The 26,497-nt window shown below is 38.1% G+C and overlaps 1 protein-coding gene and 1 non-coding gene across 3 annotated transcripts; both read right to left on the bottom strand.

Annotated features, from left to right (window-relative positions):
* Positions 1–783: 783 nt before the first annotated feature.
* TMCO5A (transmembrane and coiled-coil domains 5A) lies at positions 784–22,768 on the bottom strand. 2 transcript variants are annotated; one of them, XM_036407884.1, is made up of 11 exons: positions 22,734–22,768; positions 14,529–14,678; positions 13,996–14,119; positions 13,368–13,418; positions 12,334–12,405; positions 9,004–9,060; positions 8,498–8,557; positions 8,001–8,065; positions 6,801–6,891; positions 3,867–3,871; positions 784–982 (listed from the first exon to the last, which is right to left on the bottom strand). In XM_036407884.1, exons 1-11 carry the CDS (start codon positions 22,766–22,768, stop codon positions 784–786), a joined length of 909 nt encoding a protein of 302 aa, XP_036263777.1. The 2 variants fall into 2 exon arrangements, with proteins under 2 accessions (XP_036263777.1, XP_036263855.1); XM_036407962.1 differs by lacking the exon at positions 22,734–22,768 and adding an exon at positions 22,692–22,723.
* On the bottom strand, positions 4,127–4,230 carry LOC118710823. Its single transcript, XR_004985549.1, has one exon. It is a non-coding gene; the product is annotated as a small nucleolar RNA U13 (small nucleolar RNA).
* Positions 22,769–26,497: the final 3,729 nt, after the last annotated feature.

Below are 26,497 nucleotides of genomic sequence, written 5' to 3' on the forward strand. Positions count from 1 at the left end.
AAAATATTCATCTTATGTAGAAGATTCTTTTAGTCTTTCAGTAAAGAATGGCTTTGCGAACACGCGACCAGCTGACTTAGTGCTTTGTATGTCATTCCCTGTCTCAGACTAGCATAATACATGGATCAGATCTCACCTATTGGACATACATAGGTATGGGAATCCCTCCTCCATTTTCTCTATTGTGGGACACATCATGTATGCATGTGATATATTTGTCTCTCCTTCCTACCTTCCCAAGGACTTCTTGTCACTAAGAGGAGAATGCCTTTCAAAGAGAGAGGAGAGAGATGAAACCCAGTAACATTGCTTTGAGGCTTCTGGATCCAACCATACCTGAAGCCCAGATTTTTAGTTCCATGAGGCAATGATCTTTCTGATATAAATTTATAAATTAGTTTAAGTGAAGGTCATTTGCAACCAAGGAGTTCTAACATAAGTAGTGAGCAGTCTTCTGCATTGCAGGGATCCAGTTTCTTAGATTAAGATTCACCAGAAGAGTTGATAAATTCTAACTTTGCTTAGCATCCATGATGTTATTCTAAAAATGGTCTAGTTTGTTTACTGTCTGGTACGGTTTAGCGTATCCACAGAGCCACAGAAATCTATTGACAGAGCTCTTTACTGGGCAAGGTCAATCTTGGAAAGACAGTATGGGGAGAAAAGGTAATCAAGCAGGCCAACCTCATGGGGAAAATGGAAGAAAACCTTTCCCTCCTCAAGGTCTGCTGTCTCCTAGACTGATACCACTTGCTTCTTTCGCTCAAGGATATTTCTTGGGGATCAGTGGGGTAGCATGTCCTCTGTCTCAAGCGTGAGAGATGGAAACAGGAAGCTTTTTAGCTTCCACAAGATGCCCCTGCTCAGTATCTTGGGCAATACGTTGATAAGTACATCTGGGTTTATAAAACTTATATGGAAAAACAAGTAGCCCAGAAGTCGGATGAAGAACAGGGTGGTGAAAAAGGAGTATCGAAAAATCCTGCAAAGATAAAGCCAAGAAACTGTTAACTAGAGGTTAGAAAACCTGAAACAAAATAATAAGTCATATGAAAATGCATGTCAAGCTTCTTCTTGGTAGTCAAATGTCTCCTTTTATTCTCAACAATCCCATATAAAGGCATTTACACACTACTAAGAGATACTATTTTATTAAGAGTTTATGATTAGTTAAGAGAATATTTACATGCTAAAGACAGTGCAGCTTCCTCTTTAAGCTTAGGAGGAAGCCAGCAGTCACTTATTAGCCCTTTCTTTAATTAGAATCAATGATTTTTGTGTCATTAAAAAAAAATCACTTCTTATCTGAAGCCCTAAGAGATACTATTTTATTAAGCGTTTATGATTAAAAATATGTCCACAAATTCTTTGATATTTTTCCCTTCAAGAGATTCCCCTCCATTGGAATGCGGACTGGACTTAATGACTTGTTTCAAAAGAAGAGAATATTGTGGAAGTGATAGCATGTGACTTCCCAGGCTGCACGCTAAAGACAGTGCAGCTTCCTCTTTACACTTAGGAGGAAGCCAGCAGTCATGCTGTGAGGACACACAATCAGGCCTGTGGAGAGGTCCATGAGATGAGGAACTAAGATCTCTTGCCAATAACCAATAAAATTTGCCAGATGTGTGTATAAATTACCTTAAACATTGACTCTCTAGTCCCAGCCAAACCTTCTACGACTTTGGCCAAGATCTTAACAGTAACCTTCTAATAGGCTCTGAGCTAGAACCATCAGCTAGGTGGTTCACAAATTCCTGACTCATAGAAATTGTGAAATAACAAATGTTTGTTGTTTGAAGCCACTAAGTTTTGGAGTCATTTTTTTTTCTTTTGAAAACCTTTATTTTATTTTATTTTATTTTATTTTATTTTATTTATTTATTTTATTTTATTATTTTATTTTATTTTATTTTATTTTATTTTATTCTATTTTATTTTATTTTATTTAGTTTTGCCATCACTATTTATCCCCTCTATGCCCTCTTCCACCTCCATCCACCCTCACAATCACCACACTTTGTCCATGTCCATGAGTTTTCTTTTTTTGCAGCGGTAGGTAACTAATGCCCATTTTTTTTGTTTTGTTTTGTTTTTGACATTTCAGTCCTCAGCACATCTGGACTTGCTTTTTGTATATACTGAAGAGTAATAATCTGGATAACCATTTTCTCCTCACCATATTTATTGAACAATTCTTCCTTTCCCCTCTGACATACAATAACTGTCACATATCAACATTCTATAAGTGCACTGTTTCAGAACTTTTTGTTTTATTTCATTGGTCAATTTTCTAAGTCCTGTGACAATACTACACAATCATAATCGCTGTAGCTTCATAGCAATTCATGGAAGAGCATTGCTCCTTGCCCTTCTTTAAAGTTGCCCAGGTTATTGTTAATTCTTACTCTCCCATATACAGTATTTTTTAGAACTTTATTTAGGTGCATGAAAAATCTTTTCGGGAGTTTGGAATTGAATTGACTCTATTAATAATTTGGAGGCAATTGATATCTTTTTGACGTTAAGGCCTCCTATCCATAACTATGGTATTTCTCTTTCACTCTTGTTACTTTTAATATTTCCTGATACATTTTTACAAATTTCCCTATGGTATTCTTTATTTCTTCTTTAACTGATTATTTTGCACATGTGGTTTTAAAATAATACGCAGGAGGAAGCTTCCACCGTTTTTGTTTGTTTTTGTATTACCCTTATCTACCTGTGCTGGGCTTTCGACTGCCCCAGGACAAATTTACCATCCACTTTCACACACCAGTCAAAAACAGTCCATTCCTACCAGCTGTTAAAGTTTTCCTATAGAGTCAATTTTGGTGACAGGACCCAGGATCCATTCTAGTACAGCATCTTGGTCAGAATTAGAATCAGAAGCCCTTTACAAGGCTCTTCCCACCACTCTCCCTGAAGCTGCATATAACATTCATGAGAAGGTTTTGCGATGACATCTCTGGAATGACATTTCCAGGGAAAATCCTAGGAATAACCTAGCTTTCTTATCTCTTGAGTCAGTGCTCCACAGGATGTCAGAGCAGAACAAGAGGAAAGATATTTGTAGTTTGATATGATGAACTAGACTTGCAGGATGTTGTGAAGCTCTCTTCTGGATACCAACTCTCTGTTGAAAGTATTACATATGTCCCCTTTTTTTCCCCACCGACCCCCTCCAACCCATCCCAACCCCCAGCCCCAGGCCCTCACCATCTCATTGACTATGTCCATGGGCCATGCAAATATGCATACAAGGTCTTTGGTTGATTACCTCCTACCTACCCACCCTCCCCCTCCTTCTCTCGGAGATTCTGCACTCTGTTCCATGCTTCCATGTATCTGGATCCACTCCATTCACCAGTTTATTTTGTTAATTAGATTCCACATATGAGTGAAATCATGCGATACTTGTCTTTCTCTGACTGACTTATTTCACTTAACATGATACTCTTCAGGTCCCTTCATGCTGTCTCAAAGGGTAAGATATTCTTCTTTTTGACTGCTGTATAGTATTCCATGGTATAAATATACCACAGATTTTTTATCTATTCATCTATTGATGGGCACTTTGGCTGTTCCCAGATTTTGGATATTGTAAATTGTACAGGAAATTCCAGGCTGGGTACTGGTATTAAAGTATAGGTGAAGAAATTCTGCTAGTTGTTCAGAAAACTTTATATTTAGATATATCAAAATAAGTAATGCATCACTTATCTGGTATGAAAATTTCCAGACAATTGAAGCTAACCTTTAACTACCAATAATTTCATGTTAACTATTTTGATGGAACTCTTTTTACATCCTATTTCAAACCACTTTATGCCTTCTTAAACAGATTGTATTGGACACAATTTGACCTTTTCTTGGAAATTCAAGGGCCTCATGAATACCAATTTTACTTTGCTATCACAGTGAGTCCCTCAGAACTAATAATATCCACTCAGTTGTTTGAATCTTGAGTTCTTATTTAGTTTAACATGTATTTTTGGGCAATTTTTATGTGTTGGATAGTGTTAGGTGCTATCTCTTTTCTTAGTCATTTCTCTCTCTCTTTTATGTGCTGTTAGATAGTAGTATACTTGCATTTAGAAGTTCTCTCCTCATTCCCCCCCCCCCATATCAGAGGGGTAATGTACTGACATTGTAACAAGGTTTGAAGGAGGACTATTATACAAAATAGCATGAACACCCAATAATCATGCTTATGAATCACAGAATGATCTCCCCATTTTCAAACTACTGATGCTACTGAGGAACTAGATACATCAAGCTAATTCAAATTATTAAAGGGAAAATGGAGTAAGATGAGATGTGCTGTATCTGTTTTAGATGAATGATTCTTGTTTCTGATGGCCATTGGGCCATTATTTTCTAGTATTGGAAAGTTGAGATTAGTAATTGTCTTTGAAGAAAGAAATCATAACATTAGAACTGAGAAACATAGTCATCTATGACATTAATTTGTTGATGTGTGTGTGTGTGTGTGTGTGTGTGTGTGTGTGTGTGTGTTTTTACAAAGTTCTCCTTGTCTAGACTTCACTTTCTGCCAGGATGGCTAAGCATAACTCTCAGTTTTCCAGGAAGTGTACTCAAAGATACTTACTTACCTTTTACAGAACCATATTCCATTATTTTGGAGAGAATTAACCTGGGAGAAGAAGAAACACTGATAAGCAATTTCTGGAAGCTACCACTACTGTAAAATAATATTCAGTGAACATTAGTTAATGTTACATAGTATTTAGGTAATAACTTATATTTTAATATGCATAAATAGATATAATATTAAAATGTTTTTATTGATTTTTAGAGAGAAAAGAAGAGGGGGAGAGAAAAAGGAAGATGGAAAGAGAGAGAGAGAGAGAGAAAGAGAGAGAGAGAGAGAGAGAGAGAGAGAGAGAGAGAGAGAAAGAGATATTGATGTGAGAGAGAAACATTGATCAGTTGCTTCTCACATGCACTCTTACTGGGAAGTGAACCTACAATCTGGGCATATGCCCTGAGAATAGAACTGTCGATCTTCAGGTGCTTGGGGGCAGTTCTCAATAAACTGAGTCACACAGGCAAGGGCAAAATATTAAAATTTAAAATATAAAAAATATATAAAAATTTTATGTTTTCTTTTTACAGACTGATAGGAATAAATGAAGGCATAGAAAGGTAAAGCATGTTGCCAATTCTGGGCTCTCTCAGGTGCGCCCTTACCTTCTCCTCAGCCAGTAATCCTTAAGAGAAGTTACAGGCTTTGAAAACCATGCAAACTTATTCAAAGGGATAAGTTTTAAAAGTTATAAAAATGTAAGGGTGACGATAGATCCTGAATTTATGAGGTATCTCTATTCTAAAGTATTTTCTTAGTTATTTTATTTTAGTTTTAACTTTAAAATAAAAATATGTACAGAAATTATAATCATTCAAAGTGGGGTAGTGAGGCTCACAGAACTGGAATTAGAAACTTCCTGGGTTACAGATTTGGTTACAGCTGGAGTGAGATCAGGTGGCATGCTAGCAGACAGTTACACAGCACAGTTACACAGGCAGCCTCTCTATACAGATTGCTTAAACATCATAGTCAGAAAACCATTATGGGATTGATAATCTTGATAAAGATAACTGTTTTTCCTCTGACAGGTGGTCAGAGGGAACACTAATAGCTACTGGAAATAGATGGTGGGACACATCAGGGAGCATGCCATGCTTGGTTCAAGAGAGGTCAATTTCAGTTTTGTTTGCTGAGAGGTTATGCAAGCTTGGGGCCAGACTATCTTGTTTAGGACAAAGAGAACCATGGCCACTATGAACATTGTCTAACAAATATCTAAACATCTGGATGACTCCAAGGACAATCAATGGTTAGTTATTACTATTTTAAAATATGTTTTTATTCATTTCAGAGAGTGGGAGGGAGAAAGATAGATAGATAGATAGATAGAGAGAGAGAGAGAGAGAGAGAGAGAGAGAGAGAGAGACATCAATGATGAGAGAGAATCATTGATTGGCTGCCTTCTCACATCCCCCTACTGGGGATAGAGCCCACAACCCTGGGCAAGTGCCCTGATGGGAATTAAACTGTGACCTCCTGGTTCATAGGTTGATACTCAATCATTGACTCACACCTGCTCAGGCTCAAAGGTTAAATATTGATACTTGTTTATAAGGAACAGATAAGTTCTCTTTTGTTAGATTATAAAGTCCAAATATCTCCACAACATAACATTTCTGGTGAATGCCAACCTCGGCTCTAAAGCCAATATAAATTACAAAAGTAAAGTCCAAAAAGTTTATTTTTTTGTCTTATGTACTTGCTGCTATATATAAGATGTCACATGGGCCAAGAGGCCTAGTGCTTTATACCTAATTCTATTTCCTTCAGACCTTTGCATATATCCTGGTGACATCATGATGTTATATATAAATAGACACAAAGAAGCAATGACTTCTTATGTTTTAACTCAGGCCAACTCTGATTAGATGGTGAGAGATGCCTGACGCTCTGTGTTGTGAAAGATTCAGGACCATGTTGGGATCATCAGGAAAGACTATGTGGTTGTGGAGATGGAAGGAATGTGGGAGATGGAAGGAATGAGTGGTGTACGTGTTGTGTGCTGGTCTCCTCTCCATAAAGCGTACCCTCAGTTATATGTTCCTTCTTGCTTCCATTCTGCATTCCCTTAGGTCTTAGGCTAGTTAGAATGATGTCTGGTACTATTCTTGGAAAATACACATAGGAAGACTGATAGATGGTTGGTGACTTGTGGTATTTAGAAAACTCGTTTGAGAGGCATTGGCACTGAGAGAAGCTGAAGGGTCAGTGGAGTGCTTACCTTATTATTTTTTCTGTTATGCCCTTTTCTTGACGAGCTCATGCTCAAGACTTTTGATCTTGGGGAAAAGAACCAAAATAGGGATTGAATAAAGTACACTCAAATATTCATATTATTCATAAACTTAAAAATAATTTTAGATTCTTGTTTTTAAATAGCTGTCCACTATGGCTACATGTAGATATTTACACTTAAATTAAGAAAAAATCAGTTACTTAGAGACAACGCAATAGGTGACTAGGTTTTACCTATTGGATAGCACAGAAAGTTCTTATGGGCAGCCCTGTTCTAGGATCTTGGCTTAGAAGTCGAGCCATAGCTAATGCTCAAGAAGTTGGGCAAGCTTGAAGGTGTCCTTTAGAGGTGAGGATCTCCCAGTCATGGTACACTTACCCCCAGGCCATAGTGAGTATTTGGGCTATTTAGAGACTAAATGCAGTTTGGGTCTCCTTCTCTTGATTCCCAAGATTCAAAACTATTTAATAAATAGAAATACGTCTTGACTAAACTTAGATTTGACTTATAAGGAGGGTCAAGAAATGGAAATGAGATTTTCAGTTTTCGTTTCTCACCATTTAGACTCTTATTTATCATTTCTATTTTTTAAATTTTGTTTCCCCTCCATCACCATGTATCCCTCTTATATCCCCTTCCACCTCCACCCATCTCTGCCCCTCCTTTCTAATTTTTAATGTTCATAGTTTAATATAGTTTGAGTTTTATACTATGATAGATTTAATGTTTGTCTAGGGATTAGTTTAATTTTTATCCCATATGGTTTTGTTTTCATATATTTGGGGGAAATAAGGATGGTATTAAGTTTTAAGATACTTTCTGTAATATATAAGGAATGTCTTACTTATCAAGGTGACTGACCAATAATCCTTTCTAAAGCATATATTTTTGACCTTAATATAAACTTGAATAATTGTTAATATGATACACTTATAAAAGGAGATGTGTTTCTCAAGTCTTTTTAGAAGAAGGGGAGGAGGACCTGCACTTTAATGCTGATATGGTTTAACGGGGGTCCACCAGATCACTGGCAGGGAAAGCTGGGCACCCTCAATTCCAGCTAAGAACTGGTCAGAGAAATGTTTGCTCTGACCCAGGCTGAGATGGAGTTACCACTAAAACCAGGATGTTCCTTTGTTTGCCAAAGCTCACACTTCTCTCTCAAGGAACCGGGTCTCTAATTCTTCTTCTATTTTCCTCAAAGTTTCCTGGTATTTCTTCAAAGGGAAAGAAAAGAAACCAAAGTTACTAATGAGAAACTTTATGCTTTTTCTAATCATAATAAGCATGTATTATTACATTGTAACATGAGTGTGTGGTATTCCTATTGCCCCTTTGTCTGCTTTCCTTGCCCCCACCCCACCGCTATTGATCTCTCACTATAATTCACCATTGGGCAGGACCCTGAGGTAATAGGGATTATAAATAGGCAAAGTGCTCATTATTAATTTAAGAGCAGACAGGTTGGGAGACCATGGCAGTAATAGAATTATATTAGCTGTGGTGACTCGAGGGCCCTGAATGAAGTCTTTTGTAATACCACCTTGAAGAGTTAAAATTGTTCGAGATAGTATTCTTTGAAAAGCCTGGTTACATTTCATCCCGTGTCTTAACAAACCCTTTGCTAGCCCTTTGCTTAGGAGCTGTACCTTTATGCAGAGGGCCTGGTCTTCACAGAGCTGGACCACAAATGCAAAGTCTTCCATTACCTGAGAAGCCAAAACTCAGTTTTCAAGTTCTCTCAGTAAATTGCTACAAGAATAAGAGTATGCTTGTTTCGTTCTACATGAAAACCCCGAATGTGAATTGTTCTTAGTATGTTTTAGCTGTATGTATGTACTCATTTCATTTTTTTTTTAAAGGATAAACAAGTGGTATTTTCCAATCCCAATGGGAAATATTTGGGAAGAGTTGGAGAAGAATAGATACTAATTTGTGGATTTTATGGATTATGGGATGTACCCTGGAACAATGTCAGAAAGAAGTACACCTAGGGGACTGTATTAATGTTTCTTCCTCTCCTCCATGGGTCCCTCATGGCCTGGATCTGGAATCCTATTCCAACTCAGTCATTTGAGGAATGCATTAAACGGTCTGACCAAGGATTAGGTTTCCTTTCCTTTGGGAGAAGTAATGTTTAAATTCCTGCCGATACCTTGGTCAGCTTCTTCTCTTGGTCAGCACAGGAAACCTCCAACTGCTGTAACCTAGCCTGGAGGAAGGAAAGGAGATTGGTAACACAGCAAAGTGAAAACCAGAGGGGACCCATTCTGAAATGCTCTTTCGAAGGTGGCTGGAGTACATCAGGCACCATCGCAGGTGTCTTTTTGATGGAGGAGCCAAACCATCCAGCATCCTTTGCAGCTGCCCGGGGACCTGCTTTTCTAAACTTTTGACCTCTTCTATCCATCAGTGCTTCCTTCACCCCTAAACTTCAATTCTCAACTTCCTTTTTAGCCTTTTTTCTCAGGGAAAACATCAATCTTGAAAAAGTTCACTATTCCTTTTCCTTTTATAAATTGCTCACCCTCTCCTCACTCTCTGCGTCCCCTCATCCCTCTTTTTCCTCCCTTAAATATTTGTTGAAAGCCAATTCTCTATTGGCCACTATGCTGGAGTGACAGGAGGGGGTAGAGGAAGCACTGACGATACAGGGGTGATAGGATTGATTGGCTCTCTGCCTCGTGGAGCTGACATTCTAGTTGGGGGACATAACAAATAAGTCGACATGATAATGATAAGTGCTATGAAGGAAATGAAAACAGAGTAATGTGGTGAGAGTGAGTGATGGTGTAAGAGCTATTATAGGTGGTTGGCTGAGGCCTCTCTGATGAGATGCTATTTGAGCTGATGTCTAAGTGATAAATATTAGACAAATGGATATCTGGAAGAAATATGTTCCTCGCAGAAGTTACAGCAAGGGCCAAGACTGTCGAGTAGCACAGTTTGGTGTGTATGGAGAAGTTATGTGGCTGGAACATGGGAGAAAGAAGAAAATGAGGTGAGGAATGCTTGCCACGAATGAGATTATGTGGGGTTTTATAATTTCTAAAATTAGTTTGATTCTTTATTCTAATTGCAGTGATAAGCCAGGAAAGATCTCAAAGTAGTAAAGATACAATCTGATTTGTGTTTTTAAAGAGGACTTTTCTATGCATGGAACATTGCTTATGGGATGTACCCTGGAAGTAAGAGTAGAAGCAGGAAGACTAGGTAGGAGGCTAGTGTGAGAGGTTATAGTGCCTTCCAAAAGGGTGGTAGTAGTGAACAGAGAGAAATAGGTGCATTTGGGGTTTATTCTGTAGCTAGAGCAGTCATAACTGCATATCCCTCCTTTTATTTTCAACCCTATTGTTCCCACTTTCATCCAGGTACCATTATGTCACATCTGTACTCTTCCAACAGTTCCTTTCCCTTCCAATTAGTTATATCCAGGGCCAGACAACCAGATGTGCTCAGGACTCTATTTTCAAGACAGTGATGTGAGTCACAAGGAATTGAAGCAAGCATCCTATTAAACTGCTGAATTGATCACCAACATATAAGAGGACCAGAAGCAAAAGAAATGCTGTGTATTTCATAGAATTAGAGATATCACCTGATGATTCTAAGATGCAGATGGGCAAAAGGGAATGATTCAAGTGGTTAATAACCCTCTAAGAACTCTTTAGGACTGGGTTGATAACGCCAGGAAAAAATAGCCATTGTTCTGACAATGTCTGGAACTCTCTATCTATTGTCTATCAGCTCAGCTCACCTGACATAGCCAGCACAGCCAGACTTAAAATGTCACCACTAAATCCTGGCTGGGTTACTGTCAGAAAAACTTGTTCTGGAGAGAAGAAGGAAGAAAAAATCCGGATTGCTGTAGTTATATGGCAAAAGAAGTCAAGGGGCTTCTAATCCTTTTTAGTCTGAGCTCTAATTTCTTCCCAATGTGCACTATACCTGCAGTCTCCAGATTTCTTTCTTTCCAGATAAATTTCCTGGAGAAGCATGGCCAAGCAAGTTTACTTGGTAGATTTGGACTTCCTGTGCTTTTTTTTCAGTCATCAACACTAATTGGCCAGCAGAAGATAGGGGAGTAATTCCCTGTTCTTTCCTCTTCTGTTTCTATTTTTAGTGGGTTCATATCTTTGGAGATTTTATACATATAGTTCAATGTTAGCTTAAGTGTGGGTTTAAGAAACAAAAGAGAAGTTAGATAAGGCAAGGACAAAGACTAATTCTACAGAAAGTATTTAGAATTATATCTGCTCTCTGAATAAAATAAATAAGTCTTTAATTAATCTTGTATCTTTGATCAGATGGTTGTGGTTGTGCCCAGATACTTAACTTTGGAACAAAATCAGAGAAATGCAAAGCATTGTGTGATGAGCTTAGTAGGTAGAGGTCACTATATACATCATATAGACAATGGGGATACTTTTGCCATGCTCAGAAAATAACAAAGTCTTATCAATCCAAGTAAATAAAGCAAACTCTGAGATGTGGATGGAATTTTTTTAATTGGTGTCAGTATTATAGATATTTCCCTTTTCTCCTTTTTTGCCCCACTCCACACACCCCTGCCCCACCCCAGATCTTCTCAATACTATGGTCTGTGTCCATGAGTTAAGCATATATATAATCTTCGGTTAATCACTTCCTGGACCCTCCATCCCCTTTCCCATGGAGATCTGTTAAGTATGTTCCATGCATCCATGCCTCTGGACCTATTTTGTTGTCAGTTTATTTTGTTCCTTAGATTCCACATATAAGTGAGATCATGTGATATTTGTCTTTTTCTAACTGGCTTATTTTGCTTAGCATAATAGTCTCCAGGTCCATCCATGCTGTCACAAAGGGTAAGAACTCCTTTTTTATAGCTGCATAATATTCCCTTGGGTAGGTTGCAAAATATTTAAGTGAACAATGGAACAAATTCTTTCTGTATTGGAATTATTGGCAAGGTGTGTGAACTGTCTAATTCACAGTAGATTTACAAATCCTAGTTCTGCCTCTGAATTCATACATATATTTCAGTCACATTTTTAAACACTTACCTTAAAATTATGTGACTTTTAAAAGTTTAGCCCTCCAAAAAGGGGAAAAATATTTTATCCACACAAATTTTTATATACACAACCTCATTCAATCTTCAAATCGAGGCTGGCGATAACTGATTAAATTGCCCAGCTTCATACATCAACCACACTAAATGCTGGGGCCAGGATTTAAACTACAGACTCCAATGTTATATATGTATTTGTGCTCTGCTTTTCCTGATGGAAGTGAGAACAAAATACAATAGGTGGCTTCAGAGTGAAAATTCTTACTAAGGGCAGAGGAGAATTCAGCATTCAGTGGCTCTGTCTTAAGCTTGACAGGGACTAAAACTACAAACAATTCATTCCAATCTTGACAACTGTTTCCACTTGAAGGCTTATTTCCTGGTCACATACCCCAAACCCATTTAAAATAGTTTTTTTTTTTCTTCATTTACCTGTGACTCTTTTGGGGTTCCCTCTAGATTGCCTTTTTCAGACCTGGTTGCTTTAGGTGATTTTCTTGTAAGCTATGGTTTAAAAAAAAGAAAAAAAAGAAAAAAAGCATTTCAAAAAATTTAAAAATACATCAAATTAAAAGCTATAGAAGACAAAGGCGTTTTCTGATGTATGGGGGCTAGTAACTTGGTCTTAATAAAAACTCCCAAGAACTCTAGTTGGTTTGCTCAGTGGTGAGAGCACCGGCCCACAGACTGAAGGGTCTCGGGTTTGATACTGGTGAAGGACATTTATATATTTCAGTTTTGGCTCAATCCTGGCCCAGGTCAGGGAATATATGGAAGGCAACAATCGATGTGTCTCTCTCGTGTTGATGTTTCTCTCTCTCTGTTTTCCCCCCACCCTTAACAAAACAATAACAACAAATAAACAAACTGCCAGAAGATGGTCCCTTGGTGGATACACAGGAACATTTTAATTCTACTTTCATCTTCTCACTAGTCTTAGCCACCAAAGCTAGAGTCCTCTCAAAACAGGACTACTTCCCTGAACTCAATTTTGGGTCACTCAGGGTTGCAGGTATTGGTCATAAAGTAGGGTAACCATAGGAAATCCACTGTACTCTGAGTAGAAGTTGGGGTAGAGGGAATGCCTGGACAACAGAAAGAGACTTCTTGAAATTTGTTTTTTAAAAGTCTCTGATGAAAGTAAAACTTACTTCACCACAAAGGCTCCAGTTAATTACTTCAACTGAGTGTCTGTTGGAATGCCTTTTCTTGTGGTAGAATGAAGACCCCATGGGATCACTGAATACCCTGGATATCCCATCCACTGCTCTCACCTTGTGCTTCCAGGGAGAATCAATGGCATTTAAGTCATGAAGTTCAGCCTCAGGAGAGTGGAACAGGAGTAGTACCCACCCCCAGCTCAGGCCTCCCTGACATCTGGGTTCCTATAGTGATTTTCCCTCCTTGCCTCTTTGATGACTGGGAATGATGTGGGGACACTGGGGAAACACAGCACTCCATTCTACCTTTCTTTGAAGTTCTCCTATACTGTGGACCAGAGTCTCATTCTTCCTTTCCTGTTGAAAGAGGCAGAGTGTAAGTGTGCATCCGTACTCTACCATCCTTCTTTATTCAGTGGATTGTTCTCCATTTCAACCCAGTGATATTTTCCTGCAGCAACTCTACCTTGCTTCATAAAGAACCTGTGGTTTGATCTCAATATATACACACCAACTTTCCAGGGACAGAGACGCCCACTGTAGGGCCTACCAATATTAAGTGTTATCAAAGAAACTCTGCTTTCCACACATCCCTTTCCATGCATGAACTCATTCTGCCATGGCTTTTTTGTTTGTTTTAATTAAATACATCTAGTTCTTCTTTTTCAATTTTATTGTTGACACTATTACAGATGCTCTGCATCCCTCCTCCCCTTACCCACCTTCACGCAACCCACAACCCCATCGCCCTTCTGGCCATCGCCACACTTGTCTATGTCCATGGGCTATGCATATACTATGTTCTTTGTCCACCATGACTTTTCAGTTGACTCTTTTTTGAATAAAGAAGGGAGGACTAGCCTTTCTGGCAATTGGTGAGGGACAGGATGAGGAATAAAACTTATCCAATAGCTCTCCCCAGCTTCTAGCTTACAAGTCTATCTGTTTCTTCTTCCACCTCCTGCAAGACTCTTTCCCTTTCCAGGGCGGCACTGTTTTCCTTCTCCCACTGCTCATCTTCTGCCGAATCTCTGGTCTGAGTGATCTCACTTTCCAGCCTGAATGGCACAAGCACAAACTGTGAGAACCTGACAGTTTCAGAACTGATAAAACACAGAAATCAGTTTTAAGGGTACTTCAAAGAAAACAAATACAAACCTCAGGTTTAGAACCCTCCTTTCCTGGATCCTTAGAATCAGATTCACTTTAAAGGTAGTAGAAGTAAGACTCCCCTGCTTTCCAAGTCACACACACAATGTTCCTCCTACTCAGGTAAGTGTCACCTAGTCTCTTAGAAATCTGCTAGAAACTTTCCATATTTCAGGGCATAAGTCAAAGAGAAATGCCAAAGAATGAAGAAGCAAGTTTTTGCTGTACAAGATAGAGGTCTCTAGAGCAAGCTGGAAAATTCACCCTTCTCCCCTCTTTTTAGATAGGGAGTTTCACATATGAAACCCTAACACTCACCTCTGAATCTCATCTTCTTTCTCATGGATTTTGAGGAGAAGTTCCTGATTTGCTTCGTCTATTCTCTGCATATCCTTTTCCAGGTCCATGTTCAAACTGTCAATGTTCCTCTTTGACTGGGCCAGTCTTAAGATTTCCACTTTATTTGACCTATAAGCTCAGCCCCCCCAAATGAACAAGGGCCAGTTATCTTAAGATCAACAAACTTTGGGCTAAAGGGAATCTCTAATAGACCTATAATTCATTAATATCACTCTCTCTGGGAGCAAGCCTTTTATTTCTCATTCTTAAGAAGTTATATTTCTTAATCATGCTTTACAAACTCAGTCACCAGTGGAGTTCTTTCCTCAAGCTTTTTCAGAGTGCTCCACTCTGCTTCCAGGAGCTTTGCTTCCCTAAATCTCCTCGTGCAATGAAGAGAATGGTTTGTCATACACATTTTTCACAAACATCTGCTCATACAATGCACTTTTATTGAGTACTTTTCAGGCAGCTGGCACATCACTATGGTTGCGCCCAGCTTTGTGCAGAGCCACAAGAGGTTTCCACCAGCAGGTAGGGCTTTAGTCATTCCCCTCCCTCCCATCTCAAATTTTCTCCATTGCCTAGTAGAAAGCTTGAGAACTACCATGGGAAATCATAACATTGAGCGCACAAATATGACCGAAGCATTCACTTTCAAGAATGCAAACATTGGTGGCATCAGAGGAATGACAGTTTGAGAGGTTCCGCTGCTCTCTCCCCTTAAAATTATAACAATTTAAACAGCTATAATTCAACAAAGGATTCCCTGCTCAACACACAAACATGTCTGAGAGACAAGCACGCTGAAACTTCTGAAGGTGGGTGAGTAGGAGTGAGCTAGGGAAGAGGGATGGGAGAAAGAAGTGTGGGACAGTGCCATTGACTGACAACCTGTAGCTCACAGTACATCTTGGGAAGGGGGAAGAACCAGGTGGCTGCCTGCACTCCCTGAGCTTAGAAAAGCAAGGCGATACTGTAAGCTCTGCCAGAGTGATTGGTGCACGCTGTGGCTAAACCCATGACCCAGGTGGAGACAGAGCACAGAGGTTACTGCAACTATCTGGCAGCTGCCATTGACAGGCAGAAAAACAAAGCCAAGGAGCCTGGCCATTTCCCTTCATCCATCCAGAGTTTGCTCCCCCTCACCCTCTCAGAGCTTGCAGCAGGCCCCAGAAGATGCTGTAGTGGTGAGTGCTGGACTACAGAGCACACTGTATTCAACCCTGTGAACTGGAACAATGGAGGTATTTTTTCTCCTGAGTCATGGGTAAATGTTGCTGCTGATCTCTATGACAGGGGGTAAAGACACAGAAGTGATATCTGGCAGTCATCAGTACTGGGGGGAAGACAAAGCTATAAAAGTGTCAGGTGGTCTCTCCCAGCTCATCTCACTCCCACTCACTGTTGGCAGAGGCTGGTTGCAGGGTACAGCTTGGTACATTCCCCTATGGGGGTGGTGCCCTGAGACCAATGATTCCTGATCACAAAGGATATGCCCACCTCACTAAGAAATAAAGGGCATTTTTCACCTTCAGAGATGCCAGAAAAAAAGATAAAACGGTTATAGGAAATCCCAGAAGCCAGTGCAGTGCAAGAGAAACTAAAAGAACCATCAGTGCTTCAGTGCCCCTAAATGAAAAACAAAAGAAAGACTTCTCCTTATCAATCTACTAGAGAATGTCACTCTTAATAATATAATTCCCTCAGATGCCTGGACAGAGAAGGAATCCATCGAATACCTAAAATAACCGAAGTAATGAGGTAGCTCAGAAAGGAAACAAAAAATCTTCAGAAAATAAATGTAAAGAAATATATGATTTCAATGACAAAGACTTCAAGATTTCAGTTCTGAAAAAAATTCAGTGAGACACAAGAAAACACAGAAAGTTTAATGAATTCAGAAATAAAATAAATGAACAAAATGAATACTTTCCCAGAGATTGAAACTTTAAAAAAGAACCAAATAGAAATTCTGGAGATGAAGAATTCAGTAAAATACATGAATGATTAGCATGCTGAAGAAACAGAAATGACTAGATGGAGGAAATAATTAGTAATATTGAAGATAGAAATCTAGAAATGATGCAGATGAAAAAAGAATTTGAGAGTAACAAACAAACAAACAAACAAACATAAAACAAAAGATGAAAAAACTACAAGAACTATCTGACTACATCAGAAAGAGTAATAGGCTCACCAGAAGGAAAAGAGAGGGACAAGAGAATAGAGAGCCTATTCAAATATTTCATGAAAACTTTTCAAACCTATGGAAAGAGCTAGATCCTTGAATCCAGGAAGCAAACAGAACACTTAATTATCTCAATCTATAAAGACCTTCTCCAAGGCACATAATATTAAAATTGTCAAAAATTAATGACAAGGAATTCTCAAGCAGGCAAGGGAAAAGAAGACAGTAACATGTTAAGGAAATCCCATTAGATTTATCAGCATAAACCCTACAAGCTAGGAGAGAGTAAAATCAAATATTTAAACTATTGAAAGAGAAAATCTACCAGCTAAGAATGTTATCCTATATATATGAAAAAAGAAATAAAGGCTATTCCAAACATACAGACGCTGATAGAATTTATCACCACAATGAAGTGGGTTAATTACATCTGAAACAAAACTATGAGTAAGATTATTAGACAGACAGAAGCAGTATATTGTACCCCTTTTTCAGAAATGGGTATTATTCATTTAAAATAAATTTTAAAGGAAGTAAAAACATTAAAAATGGAGAGAAGGCAAAGACAATATTACTATAATTTAGAAATGGACTCATAAAAAATAGAGATAATTTGTGACAATAAAAACATAAAATGGGAGGAGGTAAAGGTCTGAATTTGCAAAGGGGAATGGAGATAAGATGCATTCAGAAGAAAAAGGACTTCCTTTTGCATATACCCAATGGTAACCACATACAAAAACAAAACAAAACAAAAACAAAACAAAATAAAACAAAAACCTAAAACTGAGACACATTAGTTAAAAAAAAAGAGAAAACAGAGAAAAAAAATCATAGACTCCTCCAAACTAAAACAACAAACACACACACAAGGGAAAAGAAACAATGGAGACACAGAATTACCAGAAAATAAAAGATAAAATGGTTAAAGGAAATCCGCATACATCAATAACCACCCTAAATATCAATGGACTGAATTTAGCAATAAAAAGGCAGAGGAACAGATTAGATTAAAAAAAACCAATCATATGTGACGTTTAGGAGACACATTTAAACTGTAAGGACAGATATTGACTCAAAGTGAAAGGGTGGAAAATGATTTTTTGAGCAAATGAGCAGAGAAAAGTGGATGCAGCCATACTTATATCTGACAAAACAGATTTTAAGATAAAGTAACAAGAGGCAGCGGTGGACATTTTATGATGATAATGGGAACAATACTTCAAAAAAAACAAACATATTTTTCAACATACATACACCCAACCAGGGAGCACCAAAATATATAAAGCAACTACTAACAGAATTAAAGGGAAAAACTGACACAAACACAGTTATAGTAGGGCATCTAAGTACACCATTGACAGCTATGGGTATATCACCCTAACAGGAAGTCAGTAAGGAAACATTGGCTTTGAATGACGCATTAGACCAAATGGACATAACAGACATTTACAGAGCTCTTCATTCCAGAACAAGTTATACATTCTTTTCCAGTGCACATGGAACATTCTCAAGCACAAACCATATTTTGGGATGCAAAACTAGCCTCAACAACTTTAAGAAGATTGAAATTATATTGTACAAAGTATGATCTCGTAGTTTTTTCATTTTTTGTGTTTTTTTTTGTTCATTGTTTGTTTTTTACTCTCAAATCTTTTTTTTTTTTCCATCTGAATCATTTCTAAATTTCTGTCTTCAATATCACTAATTCTTTCCTCCTTCTAGTCAACTCTTTTTCCTCAGTTTGCTAATCATTCATGTCTTTTACTGAGTTCTTCATCTTCAGAATTTCTATTTGGTTCTTTTTTTTTTTTTAAGTTTCAGACTCTGGTAAAAATATTCATTTTGTTCATTTATTTTATTTCTGAATCCATTAAACTTTCTGTGCTTTCTTGTGTCTCCAAGTATGTTCACAATGTTCTGAATCTGGAAATCAACTGCACAAAGCAAGGAGGGGGGATACCACAAATATTTAGAGATTAACAACATGCTACTACAAAACAAATGGGTCAGAGAAGAGATAAAAAGATCCATAGAGACAAATGAGAATGAATATGACATATCAAACTATTGAGATGCAGCAAAAACAGTAATAAAAGGGAAGTTCATATCATTACAGGCTATCAAGAAACAAGAAAAATCCTAACTAAACAACTTAATATTACATCTTAAAGAACTAGGGAAAGAAGAAATTCAGCCCACATTTAGCCAAAGAAAAAAAATAGTTAAAGCAGAATTAAATGAAACAGAAAATAAAAAGACAATACAAAAAATTAAGGCAACAGAGTTGGTTCTTTGACAAAATTAATAAAATTGACAAACCTTTGCCCGGACTCACTAAAGAATATAGAGAAAAGACTCAAACAAAACCAGAAATGAAAGAAAAGTAACCATAGACATCACAGATATACAAAGGTTCATACATGAATACTGTGAAAACCTATATGCCACCAAACAGTAACCTAGAATATGGGCAAGTTCTTAGAAATATATAATCTCCCTAGACTGAATCAGGAAGACCTGGAAAATCTAAACAGAATGATGGTCAACAGTGAGAAAATAGAAGCAACCATCAAAAACCTCTAAAAAAGTAAAAGTCCAGCTAAAACCAGTTTGGCTCGGTGGATAGAGCATCGGTCTGTGGACTGAAAGGTCCCAGGTTCTATTCTGGTCAAGGGCATGTACCTTGGTTTTGGGCACTTCCCCAGTAGGGGGTGTGCAAAATGCAGCTGATAGGTGATTCTCTCTCATCGATGTTTCTAACTCTCTATCACTCTCCCTTCCTCTCTGTAAAAAATCAATTTTATATATATATATATATATATATATATATATATATATAAAGTTCAGGGCCAGATGGCTTCACTCATGAATTCTACTAAACATTCAAAAGGGGTTTAATACCTATCCTTTTCAAACTCTTTCAAAACATTGAAGAAAAGGCAATACTTCCTAACACATTTTATGAGGCCAACATTACCCTGATACCAAAATCTGGAGAGAATAACACACCAAAAAGAAAGCTACAGATGCAAAACTCCAAAACAAAATTCTAGCAAATTGGATACAACAATACATTAAAAAGATAGTACGTCATGATCAAATGGGGTTCATCCCAGGAGCTCAAGAATAGTTCAACATCAGTCAATACGATGCACCTCATTCACAAAATAAAGGATAAAAATCATATGATCTTATTAATAGATGCAAAAAATTAATTTGACAAGATATAATATTCAATTATGATTCAAGCACTCAATAAAATGATTGTGTAAGGAAAATATCTCAACATAATAAAGGCCATATATGACAAACTGCCAGCTAATATCAGACTCAAGATGAAAAAGTGAAAACTTTTCCTCTAAGATCAGGAACTCTCACCACTGCTATTCAACATAGTAATGGAAATCTTAGCAGGAGCAATCAAGCAAGAGAAAGAAATAAAAGTTATCCAAATGGTAATGAAGAAGTAAAAATGTTACTTTTTGCAGATGGCATGATTCTTTATATATAGAAAACCCCAAAGACTCCAGGTAAAAACTATTAGAAACAATAAACGAATAAGATAAATTTGCAGTATACAAAGTCAATCTACTAACAGCAAAATTTCAGGGTAAGAAAAAACAATAATTTCCTTTGCAATTGCAACAAAAAGAATAAAATACCTAGGAATAAACTTAACAAAGGATGTGAAGGACATATACACTGAAAACTATGATATTATTTAAATAAATTGAAAAAAGGCACAAAGAAACAGTAAGATATTTTGTGTTCATGGATTGGAAGAATTAACATAGTTGAAATGGCCATATTACCCAAAGCAATATACAGATTTAATGCAATCCCCATTAAAATCCCAATGGTATTTTAAATAAGTAGAATAGCCAGCTGGTGTGGCTCAATGGTTGAGCATTGACCCATGTATGAATTAGGGGTTCACAGTTTGATTCCAGGTCAGGACACATTTCCCAGTAAGGGGCATTCAGGAATAGCTGGCCAGTGATTTTCTCTCATCATTGGTGTTTCTATTATCTCTCTCTCTCTCTTCCTCTGAAATTAATAGAAATATTATTTTTTAAAATAGAACAAAAATCATTAGATTTTCATGGACCCACAAAAGACCTTGAATAGCTAAAGCAGCCAGGAGAAAAAAAAGAACAAAGCCAGAGGTATCACACTCTCTGACGTCAAATTATACTACAAAGTGACGTCAAATTATACTACAATAATCAAAACAGCATGGTATCAGCAGAAAAAGAGACATACAGACCAATGGAACAGAATTGAGATTCCAGAAATAAAGGCACAGATATATGAGCAAATAATCTTCAACCAAATAGCCAAAAGCATACAATGGAGAAAAGGAAGCCTCTTTAATGAATTGTCCTAGGAAAATTGGAAAGCCATATTCAAAAGAATAAAACTAGATTGCTCTCTGGGACCATACATAAAATAGCTAAAAATGAATCAAAGACCTAAATACAATCCTGAAACAATAAATTGCATAAAAGAAAACATAGATACTAAATTTATGGGTCTTGATCTTAGAGAAGATTTCACGAATTTGATTTCAAAGGCAAGGGGAACAAGAAGCAAAAATAAATGAATGGCACTATATAAAGCTAAAAAGCTTCTGCACAGCAAAATAAACTTTCAACAAAACAAAAAGTTAACCAATCAAATAGGAAAAGGTATCTGCAAACAACACCTCCAAGAAAGGTTTAATATCCAAACTATATAAAGAACTCATATAACTCAACAACAAAAAATAATTCAATTAAAAATGGTAAGAGGACCTGAACAGACACTTCTCCTAAGAAGACATGCAAATGTCCAACAGATATATGAAAGAAAAGATGCTCAACATCACTAGCTATTAGGGAAATGCAAATATAAACTACCATGAGATATCATCAATAAGACAAGTAACAGTAAGTGTTAGAGATATTGGGGAGGAAAAGGAATCCTCATTCACTGTTGGTGGGAATGTAAATTGGTACAGCCACTATATGGAAAACAGTATGGAGTTGCCTCAAAAATTAATAATAGAGTTACCATATGACCCAGCAATCTCTGTTCTCAGTACCTACCCAAAACATTTGAAAATATTTGTAAAGACTGATATATCCCTATGTTCATTGCAGCATTATTCACAGTAGCCAAGACATGGAAACAACAGAAGTGCTCTTCCATAGATGATTGGATAACGAAGGTGTGGTACAAATGCACAATGGAATACTTTCAGCCATAGGAAAAAGCTGAAATATTGTCATGTGCAACAACATGGATGGATCTTAAGAATATCATGTTAAGTGAAATAAATCAGATGAAAAAAGTTAAGAACCCTATGATATCACTCATATGTTGGATATAAAACTGAAAACAAACAAGACAAACAAACAAAAACTCGTGGATAACAGTTGGTTGTTACCAGAGGGAAAGAAGGGTGGGGAAGAGATAGTAAAGCTCAAATATATGGTGACAAAAGGAGGTTTAACTTTGGGTGGAAACACACAGTGCAATATACAGGTGATACATTTTAGAACTGTACACTGAAACCTATTTGTTTACCAATGTCACCCCAATAAATTTAATAAAACATGCAAACATCTTTTTAGAAGTAAATTTGAATGGTAACACTAGAGTAGTCTAGAAAGGGTGTTTGGCACACGTGAAGCTCTCAAGAAACTTTTCCTTGGATTGTCTTTGAAATGATTAACCAGAATTAAGGTAGTCAGATAAAAGGACTTTTGAATAGGAATGGGATGATTTTGGAAAAGAAAGTCCTACCCTGGAAAGCTGGCTTAGATAGGAAATTTGCAAATGTTCTCATTTCAGGTAGGCATAAAGGCCTTGGGGTGGAGTACAGTGGAAGACAGATAGATAAGAGGAGGAGGAGAAAGGGAGACTAGAGGACAAGGGAAAGCACCAATAGCAGACCTGCTTCATACCTTGGTCCTTGGATGTGGCTTTGCATAATCATGATTACTTACTCATAATCTAGCTGATTTTCCTTCTGTTCTTCCATTGTTGATTCCCTAAAATACCAGCAGAGATGTTTCTAATGAATTGGGGAAATGGGTCTATATATGAAACACAGAGTAACTAGCTAAGAGTCCAAAACATAGGAACAAAATTAAATTAACTGGTTTTCTCCCTTCAATCCTCACATTTTGGCCATGACAAAACCTAGCCTTTTGATATCTGATTATGCCTTAGTAAGGATAAAGTGAGGAGATAGGGATAATGCTGGCAAGTTAAATATATGTCCTGCTAGGAGGTATATTCAGAGATGGATCACTAACCCAAAACCTTTAGAAGTTTATACACAGAGGTAAGAATAAAGTATAATCTTTATTCTTACCTCTGTGTATAAACTTTTTGCTCTAGGCCTTGCTGCTTTCTTTAAGGCCTCAATGAGGATGGTGTGTATAACCACCCTAAAAAGTAACTCCTCTGCTCTCTAGCCTGGCCTCTGCAGGAATCTCTGTATATTAAGATCTTTGATATTAAATTGGCTAAGAAAAACCAAGCCAAAGTTTTTGGCTCATTCTGCCCCTCAGTTTTCTCTTTTACTTCATTTCTTCAACAAGCTCTACCTCCCCTGATGTATATGATCTTTCTGATTCTGCCCTAGTCAGCTTTCTTCTGAAGAGTCTAATCTTTTCCCACTGGAACTATCCAGTAGAATCTCAGTAACTCCCACGTAGTCATGGCTCTGCTGTTGACATTAGGTGGGTGGGGCAGCATGTCACAATGAGGAGGATGACAATGGGTTCTCAGGACTGGTGTAGAGTTCAGAGCCTAGATGGGCACACGTGTTTCATGGCCGAGTCTTCCCTCTGGTAGCAGTTGATTTAATGGGCCTGATTTCTGGGGTGCATGAAGGGGTAGCCCCTTTCTTTTATTTCTCTGGGAGGTTGAGCTCCCTCCCAAGTGTGACTAATGTGAGAACTCTGAGTCCTAAGACCAGCAGTCTGATCCCATTATGTAGCTAACTAACCATTCATTCATTCATCATTCATTCATTCATCAAACACTGAAACATTGAGAGAGCACCTTTATATGCCAGGCAGGCACTGTTCTAACAGGAGGCAGACAGAGTGAACAAAACACTGAGCTCTCGTGGAATTTACATTCTAGGATGTGTATTTATGGGGGAAGGGTAGCACAAGCAACAAAATAAATGAATATATTTATTTTTATTTGGTGCGATAACAGAGCAGAATGCTAGGAAGAAACAAATGGGCGGAGTGGGTAAGAGGAAATGCATGGTGTATTGTGTGTGTGGGAGAGAAGGTGTTGCAGTTTCAAACAGGGCAGAGCAGAGAAAGCAGATGGGCATTGTTAGAGCTGGTCATGTAGATGTGTTAGGAGTCCTAGTAAATTGGACACCTTATGTCCTGCTGAGATAGATGCACAATCCACAGACATCACAGTCACGGGTAATAGCGAGTCTGTGGTCAGTAGTAGCTTGGGCCAGCATGCTGCTGGGAAGGCCAGTGGGTCCAGGAGCCCCGAGGGGAGGCATGAAGACCCGAAGCTCCTCCTTCAATGCTTTAAGGATGCAGAGCTTTTCCCTATCCCTCCCACTTCCTGAGAAAGAAGAGAGCTCTGAAGAGGGAGAATCTTCTTAAAATACCGGGAAATTACCCAAAAGAGATTTTTTTAACTGGGAAAAGTTCATGATTATCTTGAATTGGCCCCATTGAGTCTTCACCCCCTCCCCCCAACTATAGGCATAGGAGCTAAAAGAGGATGATAAAATCAAGTGCAGAATACATACAATGAATACGTTTCTACATACCGGAGTATGTATATTTGGCCCGATTCTGCACCATTGGTAACTTTCTGTGTGTGTGAACCATGTTAACCTGGGAAGTTTGGATCTTGACTTGATAAGGACCACATTGAGTTGATTTGTGGTCCAGAGTGACTTCTTAACACACTGTAGTTTCCAACAAACTATTTGTAAAATTAATGGCCTCTGATGACCCCATTACCATCTCCCTTCTTCCTGAAAGAAGGCATTTCATTGCTTTATGAAGCTGTACACAGAAGAGTAATTAAGTAACAATTCAGGCCAATGGCCTCTCCCAGGAATTAATGGTAGGGAGAGTTCATTAACCCCAGCAGGTTATAGCGTCTCCAGGAAATGCCTGGGACCAAGGTTATCGTGGCTATTAATGCATTGGATGGGGACTTTAACTGGGATAAAAATAAAGCTCTCTCTCCTTCCAGGGGAGCTTTTCTCCTTGAGGAGCTACCAAAGACAAGCCTACAGGAGCAGCAGAACCCCAAGGTTGGGGCCTCATATGGGATGAGGACAACAGATTGCTGGGTAGTGAGAATTGTTAAATCAAGGTAAAAACAGGGCCTTGGGGGTAAATTAAGGTCCTTGATATAAGCCTTCCTGCTATTCAGGAGGTGGTTTGATTAACGCCCAGTGCAGCTTAGAGCAGCTGTTTTCACCTTGCTAACTTTTGCATGTCAGGTCCTGCCCTGTTCAGAAGAGTCGCTGAGAGAGGTCAGGCTTTGCTGCATTGCTGCCAGGCATGCAGTGGCCTTTGTGTGGAAATCTGTTGTGAAAACAACTCTCTCTTTTTCCAAACCAGGCATTCAGGCTGTTTGCTGGGCCTCTACCCTTCTGCGGGGAGGGGACTGGCAGGGGACATGAGCCATAAATGGAGGTCCTGGGCCTTGGCCTTCTTGCTGCTTCACAGAGGTGGAGAACTACTTCTTGCTTCCCTGCATGTCACTTTGGTAATTTTTTCTTAGATAATTTATAAATGAGCCCAGTTTTGAGGCTCACATTCAGACAAGGCTCTAAAACCTCTTTTTTTAGTCACTGTTTTTGAATACAGAATCAATTTTGCTATTTCCCTTATGTCTCTACTTATTTTTATTTTTACTTTTTAAAAAAATATCTTCACCTGAGAACATGCTTATTGAGTTTTTTTTTTCTTTTTTTTTCTTGAGAGAGAGAGGAAGCATGAGATTGGTTGGAAAGTTGTAAGGAGGACATTCTGAGAAAAGGGAAGTATGTGGAAGGTCGCCTGCCCTGTTTATCAGAATTCCAACTTAAGGGAGACTTAGGGAAGTGTCAAAAGTGATGCCCCTAATTACTCCTTGACCTTTCCAAACAAATCTGGGCTAATGCAGGCCCCTTGGTACTTACTGGAATCCTTATTATTATCTTTGGGTGACCTGGCCAAGAGGACAATGCAAACACATATATCCTCCCTAGATTACCCACCCTATCTAAAGATAAAAATTCCAATAAAGGCCTAACGAGGCAAGCAATCGAGGCTGCCTGGCTACCATCAGCCACGTCGTCCCTTAGCCTTCTCTTTCACAGTGAAACTGTGCCCGAGTAGTCTGTTCATCTGTCATTCAGGGGCTGCTGGCCAACCCCAGCAAGAGAGAAACATCTATCAGTTGCCTCCTGTACTTGTCTCAACTGGGTATCAAGCCTGCAACCCAGGTATGTATCCTGACCAGGGACTGAACCTCCAACCAACCAAGCCACACCAGCCAGAGCTATTTTTATTTTTTGGTCCCTAGTTATTTTTAGTGACTATTTCTGTACAATATTTAGGTTCATAAACTTTGTTTGAATTTCCTTTCAGAATCTTCTCAGAGTAGCTTTTTCAAAAGTAAAAACTTCAATTAAAATGTGAAGGATAAAAAGAGAGATGGAGAGTGCCATTAACAATCAATTATGGTAGTTTGAACCAGTAAAAAAATATATATTTTT

This window comes from Pipistrellus kuhlii, unplaced genomic scaffold (genome assembly GCF_014108245.1).
Source record: "Pipistrellus kuhlii isolate mPipKuh1 unplaced genomic scaffold, mPipKuh1.p scaffold_m20_p_1, whole genome shotgun sequence".
Lineage (NCBI taxonomy): Eukaryota > Metazoa > Chordata > Mammalia > Chiroptera > Vespertilionidae > Pipistrellus > Pipistrellus kuhlii.